At 42.2% G+C, this 19,189-nt stretch overlaps 1 protein-coding gene across 5 annotated transcripts in view; it reads right to left on the reverse strand.

The window, feature by feature from the left end:
• Positions 1-11,912: 11,912 nt before the first annotated feature.
• The window catches only part of CACNB3 (calcium voltage-gated channel auxiliary subunit beta 3), a 135,693-nt gene continuing 128,416 nt past the window's right edge, over positions 11,913-19,189 (reverse strand). For 4 of the 5 annotated variants that reach the window (XM_069970105.1, XM_069970104.1, XM_069970106.1 and 1 more), the window contains 2 exons: positions 15,906-16,064; positions 11,913-14,887 (listed from right to left, as the gene is read on the reverse strand). In XM_069970105.1, the coding sequence (XP_069826206.1) occupies positions 14,567-14,887; positions 15,906-16,064 (480 nt within the window). In that variant the 3' untranslated portion in view covers positions 11,913-14,566. The remainder of the gene's footprint in view (positions 14,888-15,905; positions 16,065-19,189) is intronic. The other variant, XM_069970103.1, reaches the window with a different exon arrangement.

The raw sequence follows: 19,189 nt of genomic DNA on the forward strand, positions 1-19,189 counted from the left end.
TTGCAGTCCCTGGAGGAAGGACCAATCATTATTTATACAATTCCAGGGTAAAAATAAAGGGAAAAAGGTATCCAAAAGCGTCCTAGCGCGATGGATTCGTAATGCAATCGAACAATCATACTGTCTTCTAAATCTGGCTTCACCGCTCCAGATTAAGGCCCATTCTACTAGAGCTATCTCTATCGCTTGGGCAGAAAGAACTTCTGCTTCAATAGACCAAATATGTCGGGCAGCCACTTGGTCCTCTTCGCACACTTTCACGAAGCACTACAGGCTACAGCTTCAGAGGAATGAAGACCTCACCTTTGGAAGGAAGGTTCTTCAGGCCGTGGTCCCACCCTAAGGTAAATGGTTGGCATTCTCCTGTGGTGCCGTCGTGAAGATGAGGAGAGAAAAAAGTATTAGTCTTACCGGTAAGACTGTTTCTCCGAAATCTTCACGACGGCACCATCACCCCACCCTATACTGTGTATAGATATGTATATATATATATATAATATATATAGTACTCACGTGGTGCCAGAAGTTGTTATAATACACTGGTGATTGTGGGAAGGGGAGGGGCTTTTAACCTCTCGTGTTTGTGCTTTTCCTGTCCCTAGGGAACGAGTTAACTCCTGTGGTGCCGTCGTGAAGATTTCGGAGAAACCGTCTTACCGGTAAGACTAATACTTTTTTCTTTTAAGAAGGCAGAGGGGGACATAAACAATCTTAACTTGCCTCTCCAGCACTGGATTGCCGCTCTGGGATCTTAACTCAGTCACGACTGACTGCCTGCTCAGCCAATCAGTGACTGAGGTGGGACCCTGCTGCAGTCACTGATTGGCTGAACTTGCAATCCATCAGCCAGGAAGACATTTTCCCCTTTGTTGTGACATCATCAGGACTCTGGGGTGGGGAGGAATACCTTTTGGCTGGGGTTCTGGAGCCAGTGTAACGGCGTGGGCATGTGGAGAAGTAGCTTTGGATTCTATATTCTGCAAAAAAAAAATGGCTGCACCAATTTTCATTTTTGCGTTTTAGTTTTTTCCTCCCTGCCTTCTAACTCTTTTTTTAGTTTTCCATCTACAGGGCCATGTAAGGGTTTTCATTTTTTCATTAACAAGTGTACATTGTAATGGCTCCTTTCAATCTACCATAACATGTATCACTTTCAAATTGGATGCTGATTGTTCTGTCATTGTTCTCATTTATGACAACTGGGACCTGGCCTGGTGAGTTGCCCCCCATATTTAGTGAGTGCTGTTCCTCTTCTATGGCATACCAGCCTGTTGTGGCTCAAAGATCAGCAGGGCCAAATGTGCTTTTCCAATTATATCAATATGTATATGTATATATAGTTTTTTATATACTATTAAACATTGGGCAGCAGCAATGTATATTAGAGGCCTCAGCAGAATAAGCAGTCATAGCAATCAGCACTCCCTCTATTGGCTGGTTTATATTGCACCAATATACTGTGCTAAAAGTTTATCATATCTTAAGTTGTCATGCTTTAAGCCACACCTGCGGTTGAGGGTTTGTAAAGTCAATATTTTGCACCAAAAATTCTTAAAATATTGGTAATTCTGCCCCAGTGTATACTTTTTCTGCTTGGAGTGTTTCCTTTATCATCCAATGTTCTTGATCCAAGAAGTGTTACGCAGGAGAAGCTAAGAAGAAAAATGTCTGGGTGGTGACTGATGAGTCGTAGAGACACAATACTAAATGTAATGTCGATAACACAATCCAGTATAAGGATGACGGGTGTCACTGGAGACTGTGCCAGTTCTCGGAGGCTTCATGCACATTTAGCTGGGAAACTAATCAAGCTCATTTTCAGTCTGGAAAGCGACCAGATGTCTTCTTCTCCAATCTGACCACTTTGTTCCATCATCATGTGCCAAAAAGCTGATCATATATTGCCCACTTGCCAGAACGAAGTTTTATTTTGATAAAGCAAGAGAGAAGAATCGATATTTATTAAGAACATTGGGTCAAAGTGAAAAACGTATAGTGTTTAACATAGGATTCTCCATACTGCTGCGTTCTAATATGTGTGTGAAAGGGGAATTTATGGTTATAATTAGAGATGAGCGAACCGGGTTTGAGTCGATCCGAACCCGAATGTTCGGTATTTGATTATTGGTGGCTGCTGGACTTGGATAAAGCGCTAAGGTTGTCTGGAAAACATGGATACAGCCAATGACTATATCCATGTTTTCTACATAGCCTTAGGGCTTTATCCAACTTCAGCAGCCACCGCTAATCAAATGCCGAAAGTTCGGGTTCAGATCGAGCATGCTCTAGGTTCGCTCATCTCTAGTTATAATGAATCACTAGTATTTAATAGGTGCTATACTTCATTTGCAATCTTATCAGACACTAGATGGCGCCAACAGCAGTTGTGATTGAAATTTGCTCATGGAGTAAGTGTTCATTGCACCCCAAATCCAGGTTACACCATTTACATTTAAACACTTTAAAATGTCCCTGGAGTATAAGTTGTGTGTATTTTATTCTGATTTTTAATAGTACATTTAAAATGTAACCTCTTCATGTAATGTGGATACACATACCATCAATAAGCTTCTGTTCATTGATGCTGGGAGATCTTATAGTTTTTTATCTTTATATTGATTCTAGTGTACATAGCTTAGTAACAACACCCAGATGTATATTATTGATTGATGAGAAGCGCTCAGAGGGGATGCAGAGGTAGCAGTCAGTCATCCTGATGAACATTAAATGAGTGGCAGGAAAAATAAGGACACTTACTCACCTGCGTCAATCCGCCACAATTTTAATGGCATTGGTACAGTACCAGCTTTTTGATGGTTTCCAGCCAGCATCATATTTTTATTTCTACATAGCCCTGATTTAAGTGAAAAGTGTAAATAACAGAAAATACGTATGGAAGATAAGTTAGAGAGATGTTAGCTTGTTTGTTTGCTATTAAAACAATGTTAGAAGGTTTAAGCATTACCTCTCACCCCTATCCCTGCACTAGGGAAGATGTAAAAGTAATTAAAGGGATTAGATATAAATTAACAGAGGACCTGTCATGACATTTATGCTGCCTGAATCATGGCTCATCAAGGCGGTCACGGTGGCGTCTGCCTGTCCTGCCAGCTCTGATTGACAGGCAGGGAGAAGGTGCTAGGGACCACCCAAAGGGTAGCTTCACACACACAGTATTGCAGCCGATTTTCTGCTGCGCATCCGCAGCAGATCCGACTAAATGAATGAACACAGCATCAAATCTGCACCAACAAATCTGCTGCGGATCTGACAGTGCGGATTTAATGCTGTGTTCATTTAGTCAAGTATGCTGCGGATCCGCCGCAGAAAGTTGTCTGCAATACAGTACATGTAAAGCTACCCTAAAGACTCATGGTTTAGGCAGCATAAAAAGGATGACAGATTCTCTTTAGAGCAGTGGTCTCCAACCTGCAGCCCTCCAGCTGCTACAAAATTACAACTCTCATGCCTAGCCAGCCAAAGCTTTGGCTATCCAGGCATGATCGGAATGATAGAATTATACTTACGCAACGTGAATCCAGAATTTTCCCTAAAATTTATTTCCGTAGTTCATTGCTTACCCTGACCTACCCCCCCCCCCCCCCCTGTGATTTTAATGCACTCTCTTTATCCTTTAGAAAGAAAAAATAAATGTTAACAATATTATATATTTTGTTAGAAAACAAGAAACCATTTCAAATTCGGGAACTGTAGAAAAAAAATGTTTCCAAAAACAGCAAGCAACAAACAGTAAAAGATAGAGAGAGAGGGTGAGAGAAGACGAGAGGCATTATTTACAGGGAGAACACCAATGATAGGGAAGAGAGTTCTGTACAGCTTATGTATCCGACTTGCAGGCTCTGGTATATAAGTGCAACATTTATTTCCATCTTGTAATGTGCAAACTTATCAAAACATTCAAACATGCCATACAAAGAATAGCGTTCTACAATGGTAGAAGGAATGACTGAAAAGACAATGGCAGAGGTATAGGAGATTTAAAGTGAACCAGCCGCATCCATGTTCAGCCATTTTCTGGGATTGACGCTCTGTCCACCATTCCATTAGTTTCTCAGTTTTGTAGTCAATCCACTAAATAATAGTAAAATACAGAAGAGGAAAGCATGGTTGGGTGCTGTCAGGTCCTCTGTGCCTATAGTTCAGTACAGACGTGTATTTTCGTTAAGAACAATAGGCGCACACTGCACACAGTTTTTGGCTCTTATTTTGGTGCATAGTATGTGCCACAATACATGCTCAAAACCTAATGTGAACATAGCCCACACGGAGGGGGATCTGCTTTGGGCTATTCCTAATTGTTGTTCTTCCTGCAGTAAATTAACAGCAAGGTTGTCCATGTGACTGAAATCCCTCAACAGACAACCCCCTCTAGTAACTAAAAATGCCCCAAAAGGGTACATGGCAATGGCATTTCTAAACCTGACAATGCCTTTATAGGGATTAGTCAGTCAGCGGATAATCCTTTAAAAGGAGACTTGTAACCTTAAAATTGTTATCTAACCTATCAACATAATGTTATAGAGCAGGAGGAGCTGAGCAGATTGCTATACCGCTTTGTCGCTTAAGATTTAGTATAACTTGTAATTCATTGATTGAAATCTTCCTATGATTGGGAGTCCACTGGGTGGCCCTGTCACTGAGTAACACTCTTTACTGGACTCCTAAAAACAGAAGGAGCAGAGATTTCAATCACTAAATGAGTATTATACAGAATCTTTTCACACAAAGCTTTATATCAATCTGCTCCGCTCCTTTTGCTCTATAACAAGAAGCCATTAGATTATATAACATTTAAATGGTGACAGGATCCTTTTAATTTAAGGCCTAATAATCAGACCATACTGGTTGCTATAAGAGTGTGCGACAACCCTATATAAATGGCTGTAGCTGTTAGACTGGTTGTCAGGGAAACATTGCCTGATTCATATGACTTTGGCGTTTGGCTCAGAACTGCTTGGCAGAGAAGCTTGGCAGCAGTCACGCCATGCCACCCCCCCCTCTCATCCTGTATTATTGGTAGGTTTTGGTAGAAAGCAAACAGTATTGGATTTTAGAGTAAGAAGAGAATACAAAGCTGAGATACAAGCCCTTAGGCTCATGGATTTAAAGGGAACCTGTCATCGCTTTCATGCTGCCTGAACCACAAGTCATTGTGGTGCTCCCCGGCAGCTTCTTCCCACCCCACCAGCCTTGACTGATAGATTCCTCTCTATAACCAACAGGAATTTATCTTGTGATCAGGTGGGGCAGGAAGAAGCTATCAAAGACCACCCCAATAACTTGTGGTTCAGGCAGCATGAAATTGATGACCGTTCCCTTTAAGCAAACAAAATGGCTGTCCCTGCTATATATAGGGGTTAGGTTCACTTTAATTACAGATCCCTTCCAATGCTTTTCAAGAGTAAATGAGTGTCATTTGTTCTATGCTACTGTGCGCAGTGTTCTGCCAGTGGTACATGGACAGAAAGGAACATTACTGTACAAATTAAACATGCTTTGACAATGGAAAAATACAGTTTTTGCACAATTCCTGAACCGTAATAGCACTCCTGATTGATCCAGCATGACGAGCGAACGCTCTAGTGATAGATATACAGAAAAGTCCAGCAGCAGTAGATTGATGTCCATGATGGAGTTAACCCTGCACTTAACCGCTTGGCTCGGAGACCTGTTTTTTATTATGTCTAATGTTCAGTGATGCGCGTCATAAGGGCCGTTCATAGTCATAGCGAAAATACTAAGAATACTAAACTGTAATGTAATCAAAGAGCAGGAGGAAGAGAATGACAAAGGTGAAGTGAACCATCTGCTTGACGTCAGTGAGTTGTTTCATGGATGCAGAGCGGTATATAGATAGGCTGAGAGGCCCTAAGGCTACAGAAGTTCCTACACAATATTCAACTGATGCATGAAAGGACACAGGAAATTAACTGAGCTACATACATCACGTAGAAAACTTCCCGCTATACGTTCTACCCTAGTGAAGGTCTAATTCCCACATTGTAACAGAATCAGGAAGACTCTTATCTAGAGATGAGCGAACTGGGTTCGGGTTCGAGTCCATCCGAACCCGATCGTTCGGTATTTGATTAGCTGATGCTGCTGAACTTGGATAAACCTCTAAGGTTGTCTGGAAAACATGGATACAGCCTATGACTATATCCATGTTTTCCACATAGCCTTAGGGCTTTATCCAACTTCAGCTGCCACCGCTAATCAAATGCCGAAAATTCGGGTTCGGATGGACTCGAGCATGCTCCAGGTTCGCTCATCTCTACTCTTATCCATTGTGTCACTCTCGTGGATACTGGCGTGTTCTCGTGATACTCACATTCATCTTTCCTTGTACTTTTTAAAGCACACATACAATTCTACAAATTATTTGAATTATTTGGGGGTCGTGTGTATTGCTTACATGTCGGTACATTTATCAATGTATGTATATAAATATATGGAATTTAGGCCATCTTTATGAAGCCCCTTTAGTACTCTTTCTGATGTGTATATGGTATTGCACAATTTGCTCATACCCACCCATTTCCTCTGCATTGTTGTACCCCATAATCCATTCATCAATAAGATGAATGGCTGTATGTACGTTCTGATCATTGCATGGGAGGAGGATAATGTCATATTTTGCCTCTTGTCTTTTCATCCTGTCTTGCAGCTTTGGATCGAGAACCAATGTATTCCTAAAATCACTTAACTAGTTGACTTAAGTCTGTGGGTAAAATTGTGTTCAGAACTGAAGATACAGCTTAAAGTGGTACTCCAACGAAAAGCCTTTTCCCAGTAATTAAAACACATTACAAAGTTATATAACTTTGTAATAGGCTTTACCTACCTATCTGTCCCCTTTCCCTATCTTTACCCCCCTCAACCCCCCACTAGGATGTGAAGTAAAGTCATTCTTACCCAATGACTGTTGACCCCAGGCTTTTCTGTGGCAGCCATTTTGTGACAATGACAGTATCAAGAGGGAGGCGGGTCTAAGCCTGTTAAGCCAGCCTCCCTTTGTCAGATGACTCAGGTTGCTCAGCTCTAATTGGCTGAGCAAGCTGTGAGCCATCTAACAGTTTTACAGAGTCAGTTAGACATTAGAGATGAGCAAACCGGGTTCGGGTTCGATTTTATCCGAACCCGAACGTTCGGCATTTGATTAGCGGGGGCTGCTGAACTTGGATAAAGCTCTGAGGTTGTCTGGAAAATATGGTTACAGCCAATAACTATATCCATGTTTTCCACATAGCCTTAGGGCTTTATCAAACTTCAGCAGCCACCGCTAATGAAATGCCGAACGTTCGGGTTCGGATGGACTCCAGCATGCTCCAGGTTCGCTCATTTCTATTAGACATCACAGGAGACAAAGTGCATCATGGGAAAGCCCAAACCAGGAAGTAAAGAAAAAATGAAGACACCAACTGGAGCTTCAGGAACCTGCATACAGCGGGAAATTCAAATAGAGACAGACTCAGGAGGGATGCTAAATGTAAAAACTATGTTTATGATTGATTGTTTTGTTTTTTTTTATCAGCGCCAGAGCACTACTTTAAAGGAAACCATAATTTTGATGCTGCCTGAACCACATGTCACTGTTGCGGATCTTGGCAACTTCCCGCTGCTCCACCTGCCTTTATTGACAGATCTCCCCTTATACCCAAAACAGAAGGAAATCTATCAATTTAGGGCTGGTGGGGCACGACAAAGCCATTAGGAACCGCCTCAATGACAAAATGATGACTGGTTGAACTTATACTATGTAACAGTTTTTCATAGCTTTATTTTAACTTCTGATTACTGACATTTCCTGTAATTTGTTCTAGTTACAAAACATGGTGGTTAGTAACAGACGGAAATGAACAGTATTGTAAATCGTTGCACTAGCCCTAGATTGTTAAGAAGAGAACAGGTTTCCTATTCTTCCCTTGTGCAAAATTGCTACTTAAAGCTAATTGTGTCTGGTAAACTATGGCTAAAGTGATTTGTTCATATACAATGTGCCTCTGCTATAAATATGTACAACCAATAGTACTATAAATGAGGTTATCACCACATTTACTTAAAGGAAACATTACCCCTATCCATGTAGTATAAGAAAGCCTTTACTAGGTAAGAAGCCATACAGAACTACCCATTACCAAAAATGCTACCTCCAACTACATCCACGGTCTTCGTTCAGTAGCTCCATTGGCAATGTGTGTCAGAAGAGGCACAGCCAGATAGCTGCAATGGTCACGATTATAGGTAATGGGCATCCCATAAATGGGGGAATGGAGTTGACATACTCTATAAATACATGGGGGGATTTATGAAGACTGGCATACAAGTACGCCGGTCGTATATTAGGCCCCGACCCCTTTCCCCACGCCTCTTAGTGAATCCAGCTGGCCGGGTACGAACCTGCGCCCGGCGTACTAAATCTACACCTGCTTCCAGCAGGTGTAGATTTGCATCATGATCTATGTCTGTGAGCAGGCGTAAATCATGATAAATGAGGCGCGGGAGGAGGCCATACCTCCTCCCTGCCTTGTCACTCCCCCCAAGCTCCCCCAGCCCGCCCATCGGGCGAGCAGGGCATACGGCAGGCGTACGCCAGGAAGAAGGGGCAAATCTGCACCTTCTCCCTGGCATACGCCTCGAGCGGACGTTTTATAAATAAACCCCCATGGTGTTTTGCTTGGAAGAAGTAGAATACCTTTAGATTCCTTGCTCCCCATAGAAAATAAGAATCTTCATATCCAACAAGAATTACTCTCTATGAAAAAGAAGTTAGGTAGTTACAAATCAGACAGCAGCTTATCCCCCCTGAGAACAAAAAGATCTGGCGTGTTGATATTGAACTGGCCAATGTTTCTCTCTCTCCCCATATACATAGATGGTTGTCTGCTTCCACCAAACTCATTGGTTACAGCTGACATTCACAAATATGTATGGCCTGCCTAGTGGTATTCTTTCCTTACGCTAGTAATACGCTATGAGCAGTTCAGGAACTGACAATACGCTGCATTGTACTAGGAGCAAGAGGATGTCTGGGACTAAAGATTTCCAAAGTTGCATGCAACAGTTGCATGTCGTACAAGCTGAGCCCATGGGGAACTGACTCTATGGATAGATTTCAGACACCTATATAGTGTGATAGCTTGGCTCCTGGGCAGGGGCAGATTAACTTTATCATAGGCCCCGGGCTGTTCACCTAGTCTGGGCCCCCCCCTACACCCCACTGTACATATGGTAGCACTAGCTAGTAGTGTTTGTAGTACAGGATAGATAATGTCATGCTGCTCTGATCTGTGCAAAATTCCGGTAAAAAGCATCAATTTTTTGCAAATCATGGCAGAACTGTAGCCAGGGACAATACTCCACTGAAAGAATAAGTCTGTTTGGGTGGCCATGGGCCCCCCAGGATCTCAGGGCCCTGGGCTACCGCCCGAAAAGGACCTATTATCATCCGCTACTGCTCCTGGGACAAACTGCAGAGAGCATTATAAAGTTTATACAACCAGACATATTCTTGGGTCCCAGAAACCCCCTATATATAATCTGGGCTAGAGACTCTGACCTGCCTACAGGGAATGGGCTAGACCCATGAAGTGTGGGATGGGAATAGCATTAGCATCTTCAATGGAGGGAAAGGTTATTTACATTCAGTGGGGGACATTTATAAAACGTCTGTCCAAGGTGTACGCCAGGGAGAAGGTGCAAATGCGCCCCTTCTCCCTGGGGTACACCTGCCGTACACCCCACTCGCCCGATGGGCGGGCTCTGGGAGCTTGGGGGCGTGACAAGGCAGAGAAGGAGGCGTGGCCACATCCAGCGCCTCATTTATCATGATTTACGCCAGCAGGCTTAAATCATAATGCAAATCTACACCAAATCTACGACGGTCTTCATAAATCCCCCCCCCCCCCCAGTGAGATTAAGAAGCACCAGTAGCTCCAACTCATATATAACATAGGAGAAACATGGGCAAGCTTTAGCTTGTATCATTGGTATAGGGTTAAATATGGCTTCCAGTATTTATATTATTTATACAATGAGTGCATTATTGTAAGGCTATAAAGTGAATTATGGGCCATGAAGATTGAGGAAATTCCCAATATAATTTAATGGCCTGAAGTTCTGAGCTGAACCTAAATCTTCTGTAGTGTCACTATGCACTGCAAGGAGGGTAAGGACCCGGCTGATTGTCTGGTGGTTCTATGGTCACTGACTGTTTCCTTTCCATCTGTAGGATCACAACTAAAGACAAGGATCAATTTGTGAAGTGTTACCTATAATAGTATGTCTGATATAAAAAAAGATTGGTCAATACCCAACCATAAGCATTGTTCTTTTCTGTAATATAAGGCCAAAATCCAGTGCAGAATAACTAAATAATGTATCAGTACAGTGGTCACAGCGCCTTTTACTTGTTACACAGAGTAAAATATAAACTGCTTGCAGCCAGCCCTAGCCAAAGCATAGTGGGTTACTGCATATTGGACAATGTAACAGGATGCAGAAAGGGCAGACAGTGCAGACGAAAGACATGTCCTAAAGGTCTGGGTGTCCAGACCCCCACTGAGCAGACAGAGCAGGGATTTCTCCCTTGGGGTATGTGCACACTGAGCAATTCTCGAGGAATTGTAGCTGAAAGACTTCTGCTTGAAATTCCTCGCCTATTCTGCTCTGGCAGAATTTGGGCGGAATTTGAGTGGAATCCGCGCGGAATGCAAGAGGAATTACCAGCAGAATTCAAACCCCATTGACTTCTATAGGATTCCTCTAGCGGAATCCGCCCAAAGAATTGACATGTACATTCTTTGGGAGGAATGCGGATTCTGCGCGGAATTCCAGACGGAAATTTACTCTTTGTGCACGGGCAGTCGGAAATCCCATTGTTCTCTATGGAAAGAGCAATGTTGCATTTACACAACTTTAAGGCTATGTGCACACTGAGCAATTCTAGCGGAATTCTGCCCGAATTCCGCCATAAAAAGCGGGCGGAATCCGCGTGGAATTCCGCCCGCTTTTTATGGCGGAATTCGGGCAGAATTCCGCTAGAATTGCTCAGTGTGCACATAGCCTTAAAGTTCAAGCAATCATGCAGATCAAAACTGTCTACATCGCGATTTATTCTTTATAATGACAGTGCCCATATAGCTCTTGGTTCTCCTTGTAGGAAATTTGAAGCATTGACAACTAGAGATGAGCGAGGCGAATCTGACAAATTCCTATTCGCCGTGAATCGGGCGTTTAATTCACCTCATTGTGATTCACGAATTTGCCAGATTTGCTTCGCAAATTCGCTAAACATGGCATCCGCAATAGCGAATGCACATTTTAGCTTCCACTTACACAGTTGCGTACATTATGCAGTTGCAAACATTATGCAGTTGTGAATATTACACAGTTGCGTAAACTGCAAGATAAACATTCGCATGTTCGAAAATCATTGTTATAACCACTCCGATCATCAAGCAAATTGTTTGTATCAGCGAACACGGGCAATTAGCGGCATGTTCGTACGAACATGTTCGCTCACCACTATTTTTAATGAAATTTCTTTGTATGTAATTTGCGAATATTCGCAAATTTGTGCGAATATGCACGAACTTCGCGAAACAAATTACCTAGTGATTCGCTCATCTCTATTGACCACTAGAGATGAGCGAACCTCGAGCATGCTCAAGTCCATCCGAACCCGATCGTTCAGCATTTGATTAGCGGTGGCTGCTGAACTTGGATAAAGCTCTAAGGCTATGTGGGAAACATGGATATAGTCATTGGCTGTATCCATGTTTTCCAGACAACCTTAGAGCTTTATCCAACTTCAGCAGTCACCGCTAATCAAATACCGAACGATCGGGTTCGGATGGACTTGAGCATGCTCGAGGTTCACTCATCTCTATTGATCACTATAAAGGTATTTTCATAAATTCAGCACAGAATGTTAGACCTAAAAATAAGCACCTAAATGGGCCATTTAGTAGGGTGTCCCACAGATACCCTAAAATGGTGCACTCGAACTTTTGATTGGGGGGTGAGGGGTTAGGTTTGTGCAAAAATTATCTTTACTTCAGATAGATGAGGGCACATGAATGCTCTCATCACTTTTTTTTACCTAGGGGAAAACATGTGTGTTCCTTCCATCTGTTCACACTCTGAGCAAATAGAAGAGAGGGGTCTCATAGGAGGCCAGTGAACTTATAAAAAGTGTCTAACAAGGAGCCCTTTGCATGCTCATACCCCATTATCATTTATTTACAGACAATCATATAGCATCTATTAAATAAAAACTATAAGGCTATGTTAACACTATGTACTGATAAACAATGGCCGGAATTAATGATCATGACCAACGGCCGTTGCCTGAGCTTACGAGTACCTTGTGGGAACATAGCCTAGGGCTGTAATTGATCTGCTGTATTGCCTTCTCTCTCTCTATTTTTCTATAACATACAAAGATGATTTCACACTTTGGACACAATTCAGCTTTTGCACCAGTTAAGATGTGAACACAGCTTAATATAACAAAATAAAACTTACTGGTGGAGGAGTTTTCCTACATGTAATGATCTGGGATACTTCTTTCTAGATGGTACACCATACTACTGACATTCATGGCACTGCCATAGAGGGACCAACTACTTGAAGTGGTTTGGTGATGGTGAAACATTACAGGGACATGTTCAGTCAGCTTACACTATCCCTGTGTCCCAGTATGCTCAGTTATTCATTAGAACTTCCTTCTGGTATCGTAATGATTATGCTGGGCTCTGGCTTACACAAGGTTAAAGTGGGAGAAATTTAACTTTCCATAGGGGACTGTTTCAAGAGTGGGAGAAGATTGCAAGCAGCATAAAGGTAGGAACAATACATGTGCTTTAAGATATATACAAATGTGCAAGAAGTAACAGGCCAAGAAGCCGTCGATTCTAGATGCCTCCAGATGATTACATCATAGGAAGTAAGTAGTTGGTGGGTAAGTATATATATATTGTCATGGTAAAGTTATTACATCACTGTAATGGTGTCAGCTTATGTAATATAACCCGTGTCTGGGTGGAAAATGTTAATCTGAAGGTATACATTTTTAATGAAACCTGATAAGCTGACAGTCACTGTATAGAAAGGATAGCAGGGACCTTCATCACTCTTTAATTCACGTTTCTCAGTATCTACAGCACCTACAGGACATCAATATTTGTATCCACCCCTACTAATCTGTACTGATACCCTGTTCCTAAGACTTCCTGCCCTCTACTTTTATATGAAAGCCTATTACTCCATATAGTAATCTGATCTTATTTATTATAAAATACATGTAAAAATGTACAGTGCCAAGGACTTCAGTCTTATGATTATGGGCCACAATACCTATAGCAGTAACACTGTGCCTTTGGCAGCTTCACTACTGACCTCCAGGAAAAACTAGTATGTAGTGTGTAGCGTGTAAATGCTTATATCCTGTAAGATGGTCCTACAGGATATTGAGATGTTGGTGCTTGCTTCTTTCCTGAACAAGTACTGACAGCGCAGTCTGGAGTCACTAGTACTGCCATGCTGACTTATATGTCTATGACTCTCTGGTATACAATATCCCTTTAAGTCCAGACTCCTAAGGCAAGCTGCGTGTTGTAAATGGAGTCACCTCTCCTTTGATAATAAACTTGTGTTTTTGTTAATGTACTATCTGGTTAAGAGACTCAATTGTTTGCTTTTGTAGATATAAAATGTTCGAGGACACATACCTGCTGTAAACAAGATCTGACGGAGAAACCTGACAGGCAGTAAAACACAATACATGGAGTAGTGGGGGGTGAGTATGTTGTCCCATGATTTTTCAGACTGGCCTGAAATGAGAGAGTAGGTGGTCTCTCCGCAGGCTATTTCTGAAAACTGGGTATCCATACAAATGTTTGCATGACTTGTTTTGTAAACTTTTTAGCTTTAGATCATGGCAGTCAAGCAGGTGATGTGTGAGCTGGATGCTACCCTTCAAGGGTTGATTCTGGCCCACACCATCTCTGACTGTATCCATAGGCCATAAGCTTGTTATGCTTTCTCTGTGTTCTTGACCTGCTCTTACAACCAAATTGTAAGGTGTATGCGGCCCTATACATGTAAACACTTGGACGTCACTGGTACAGGTGCTACAGTATTTAGAAAACTCTCTTATAATGAATGCAATAAGGCCAACAGGATAAGATCTGGAATATTAACAGATTTAGTGGCTATTAAGATTGATTCGCAAATTCCAGCATATTACTGCCTGTAAACCACAAGGATATGTTTTGTGTCTTGGCTCTGCTTTTGGCTGTGGTATATTACAGCCAGGTCCTGCATATGTGCAACTACTTATTAACAGCCCTTCTGCCATTACATTTTGCAGGCAAAGGATACCAAGCAAATGGCAGATCAGGAGCAGGCTGCTTTTCTCCATAGTGCATTCTTGTCGCTACCCTGGAATTTACACTTAGTGGCTGTGCCTCATGGCATGCACTGCCATGCAGGAATAGTGTGTGGATGTGTTTTTTAACGGGTGTGTGCAGAGAGACCCCGCTCAGTAGCTGTCTTTGGGCCAGGGACGGTTGCGCTGCCAGTTCCTGTCGTTGTGGTTCTGCTCAGAGTCTCGTTCCAGAAGACGATCTTGGGAGTCATGGCCATTGGTGTTGTGCAGTCCACTGTTGTGATGTCTGTGAGGCTGATACAGGTCCTGGTAGGCATCAGAGTATTCATCCTCCATGTGGTGGGAACTCCTCTGGGAAGAGGCCGTCCAGGTTTTGCGCGAGGTTTCGCTGGCCTCGTCTGACTGCATCAAGCTGTCTCGCTCTAATGGAGAGTGCTCGCTGGCTCGATCCGAGAGAATTTGCTGGTTCTGCTGCTAACAGAGTAATAAACCATGAAGATATTACTAATCTGGAATACAGCTGAGCAGAGGACAATAATATAATTTACTTTTATTAATGGAATTTTGTGATAAGCGCTATGGTGTAATTGATCATATACTCCTTAACATTGAACTGCATTGCCATGGAGGCCATCTTGGGAAACATCACACAGGTCCTACTCCGGGGATTATGGTGTGGGGTGGTAGGTACAGTAGCTGGACCCCTCTTCAATCTAGGTACTCTAAGAGCTCAGCTTTACAATGATTGGGTAGTAGAACCAGTGGTATGGCCATTTCTCTAGGAGTTGTTACTGCGCACGACAATACCAGACTGCATGTTGCTCGTGCTACAATGAGCAGCCTGCATGGCCTAAACATGCTACTATGGCTTGTATATCGTTTCTCCTACAGTCATTAGTTGGCAAATGAGAAGGGAGCTGCCAGCAATGTATCTTAAAGGAGTACTCTGGCAAACATATTGTTCTTTCAAATCAACTTTTTTTAGAACATGCCACAGATTTGTATTTTATTTCTATTAAAAAATCTCCAGTCTTTCAGTACTTATCAGCTGCTGTATTCTCTCCAGTCTAACACAGTGCTCTCTGCTGACATCTCTGTCTGAGATAGGACCTGTCCAGAGCAGTAGCAAATTCCCATAAAAAATCTCTACTGCTCTGGACAATTCCTGTCTAGGACAGGGGTGGCAGCAGAGAGCTCTGTGTCAGACTGAAAAGAATACACCACTTCCTGAAGGACATACAGCAGCTGATAAGTATGGGAAGACTTGAAGTAGATAGAAGTAAATCAGAAAATTATAGAACTTTCTGAAACCAGTTGATTTGATAGAAAATAGATTTTCGCCTTAGTACCCGGGCAAAACATTTCCCAAGCAACCATTAATAACCTCATTATTAACATGTCTATTGATCCTGTGAGCTCCCTAACTCCATGGCTTTTCCTCCCTGGTGTTGTAGTTTCAGTATGATGTCCACAATGATGGGTGTCTCTGTACCTGTAGGCCAGGAATGGCAGTAGGAGGAGTCATTAGATTTTGGCCAGTGTGTGGGTGCAGTGGGTGATGTGTGGCTCTCCAATACACCTCCATGTATTCTGCAAGGTGCTCACATGCATCTTCTAGCTGATTCTCATCCAAAATCACGTCAAACAGTTCCTAAAGTAAAAAAAAAATCATTATTTTTTTTAATGTACACTGGAAGGTAGTAATACAACACAATCTGATTATCCCATAGTTACCAGTCACAGCTCAGATTTCCTATCTTAACAATCTCTTATAAAAACAAAACCTGAGCTGTCATTGGTTGCTATGGGCAAGTTATACTGCCTAATTTTCACATGGCAACCAATCACATATCTACTTTCATTTTATCAATGAACGCTGAGCTGTGATTGGTTGCTATGTGGGGAAAAAATGATTTCCAGGTCGATCTTATATGCAGCCATAGGTACCATTCAGAATTGGGCTTATACCTTAAAACAATGGCAAGCGCAACTACAGACCGCTACTATCAATGTTCTCCCGTAGGGTATGTTCACACTATCAAAAAACAAAACAAAACCTCAAAACCACATCAAACCTCACTGTTTAGTGTTCTTAGTATGCCCTAACCATAAGTTGTTTCCTTGACCCCTGTAGTAAGAGTGACCTCTGCAGTAAAGTGCATCACCTGTCACTACAGGGTTAATGCTTCAGCTGTGTTTACCTGTAGTAACTATGGCAATCGTGCACTGTGAGGACAATCGCTTATGTCATAAAGGAGGTTCCATAAAGCAATGCACAGCGCCCTGATCAGTGCTATTTTGGATGTGCCAGAGGACCTTGAGCTTGACTACTTTACTCTTCCCTAACCTTGATGTAATTTGGAGCTTCTAGCAGGGGAAAAGGGGTGGAATGCTTTAAAGGGGTAGTCCACCCAAAATTTTTTTCTTTCAAATCAACTGGTGCCATAAAGTGCCAGAGATTTGTAATTCACTTCTATTAAAAAATCTTAAGTCTTCCAGTACTTATCAGCTGCTGTGTGTCCAGCAGGAAGTGGTGTTTTCTTTCCTGTCTGACCCAGTGCTCTCTGTTGCCTCCTCTGTCCATGTCAGGAACTGTCCAAAGCAGGAGCAAATCCCCATAGAAAACCTCTCCTGCTCTCCAGACTGGAAATAATACAACTTCCTGTTGGGCATACAGCAGCTGATAAGTACTGGAAGGCTTGAGATTTTTTAATAGAAGTAAATTACAAATCTCTGGCACTTCATGGTAGCAGTTGATTTGAAAGAAAAAAATTTTTGGTGGACTACCCCTTTAAACTACCCCTTCAACCAAGTCTACACCTTCTTGAGAAGTGGACTTGGATCTGTAAGGGACAAGAAATACATCTGCCAAGAAATAAGGTGACAGATAGTTCAGCCAGATCTCTTTCACATCCAGTTAATTATATTTATTGTAAGGTATTAACCTCTAAACCCAAGGAAGGGGCAACTCTCCAGCCATGGCTCCCTCGAGGTTTCCTCCAAAGGGTGTTTTTCCTCATCTGAGTGTCGGAGGGTGACTCTTTGTGAGTCGAGGGTCTGCCCTTTTCGGTGTCATGTGATTTTAAATAAAATTGTGGCCCTTTGACACCTGATTACAATGTGTTGTGTCTTTATTTTGTGTTTTTTGGCTATATCTATTACGCTGAGGATATCAACAAAAAGTCCGCAGCACAACAGCTAAATTAACAGAAAGGGTGCCTGCTTCCCAATACCTGATCCAAGGTATGTGAATATACAGTCCAAAAATTGAAGCAGCACGTCCGTAGATGAAGTCAAGTGTTTATTTGCTCATAGGAAAATAGCGACGTTTCTGTTCAAACAATATGGACTTTTTTCAAGCCAGAGTGAATATGGCTTGAAAAAAGTCCATATTGTTTGAACAGAAACGTCGCTATTTTCCTATGAGCAAATAAACACTTGACTTCATCTACGGACGTGCTGCTTCAATTTTTGGACTGTATTACGCTGAGGAGTTAGGATTCCATCACATATTGCAATGTCATAAAGCTGGACATCTCTCTGCTACACAGAACCATCACATGTACAATCAGAGAAAGTATGTGTGCGCTTAAAGGGACACCAAAATCATAAAAAAAAAAAAAAACAGAAAAAAAAAGAACATGTATTGCAAAGTTTACATCTTAATCTACAAGGTTTGTCAAAAGGTTTTTTTTACATTACAGACGTAAATGTTGGCAGGAATCTACATCTGCTTTGGAGTAGGCAGGTGCAGGTCTCACAACCGAAGAGTTGTGTGCCTTTTATTAGTTATAAGTAGAGATGAGCGAACCGGGTTCGGGTCCATCTGAACCCGATCATTCGGCATTTGATTAGCGGTGGCTGCTGAACTTGGATAAAGCTCTAAAGTTGTCTGGAAAACATGGATACAGCCAATGACTATATCCATGTTTTCCACATCGGATGGACTCGAGCATGCTCGAGGTTCGCTCATCTCTAGTTATAAGGAATAAGTAGTCTAGCAGCTGCCAGTAAATTGCCTGAACTTCTTTTAACAGCATTTAGAGATATGCTTTACAGCAAGCCCCGTGGACAACAGCAAAATAAACTAAAGAGATCCTTTTTACTTCTGTGGGAAAGTTTCTTAGGCATGCTCTGTGACCCATGAAGAGGAGCTGAGCTATGACCTTCAAATGTTGTGAATAGCCCGATTCTGTTCTATCTATATAATGCTGTCACCATTTCACTGTCTATGACAATAAGGAAGAATCAGGAAAAAAGTGCCAGATTACTATTAGGTCTAGTGGCCAATTTATAATATAGACGGTAAAATTGACAAAAAAAGCATCACTAAAACATCCTAAAAACATAAAAACAATTCATTTTCTCATGACACATTTCCTTTAAAAGGGGTATTTCATTCTCAGTAGATTATCCCCCATCCACAGAATAAGGATTAAAAAGCAGATTGGTGGGGGTCCCACCACTGGGACCACGGTCAATCCCAAGGAACATAATCCCAGAAAGAATGGTGTGGACCTTGTCTGCATCCCACCACTGTTATTTCTTGTCTATGAAACGTTCTGTGGCCCTAAAGACAGTAAATGGAGCAGTAGTTGTGCAGGCGATTCATTTGATTATGTTCCCATTCTTGGGATTGGCTGGGATCCCAGTCATCAGACCCTCACCAATCTGCTTGTTATCCCCTATCCCCGGGATTTCCTCAGCTGGGAATACCCCTTTAAAGCCATGTGACCACAACCAATTTCCCTCTAATCTGCAGGCGCATTTAAATAC

This window comes from Dendropsophus ebraccatus, chromosome 5 (genome assembly GCF_027789765.1).
Source record: "Dendropsophus ebraccatus isolate aDenEbr1 chromosome 5, aDenEbr1.pat, whole genome shotgun sequence".
In the NCBI taxonomy this organism is placed as follows: domain Eukaryota; kingdom Metazoa; phylum Chordata; class Amphibia; order Anura; family Hylidae; genus Dendropsophus; species Dendropsophus ebraccatus.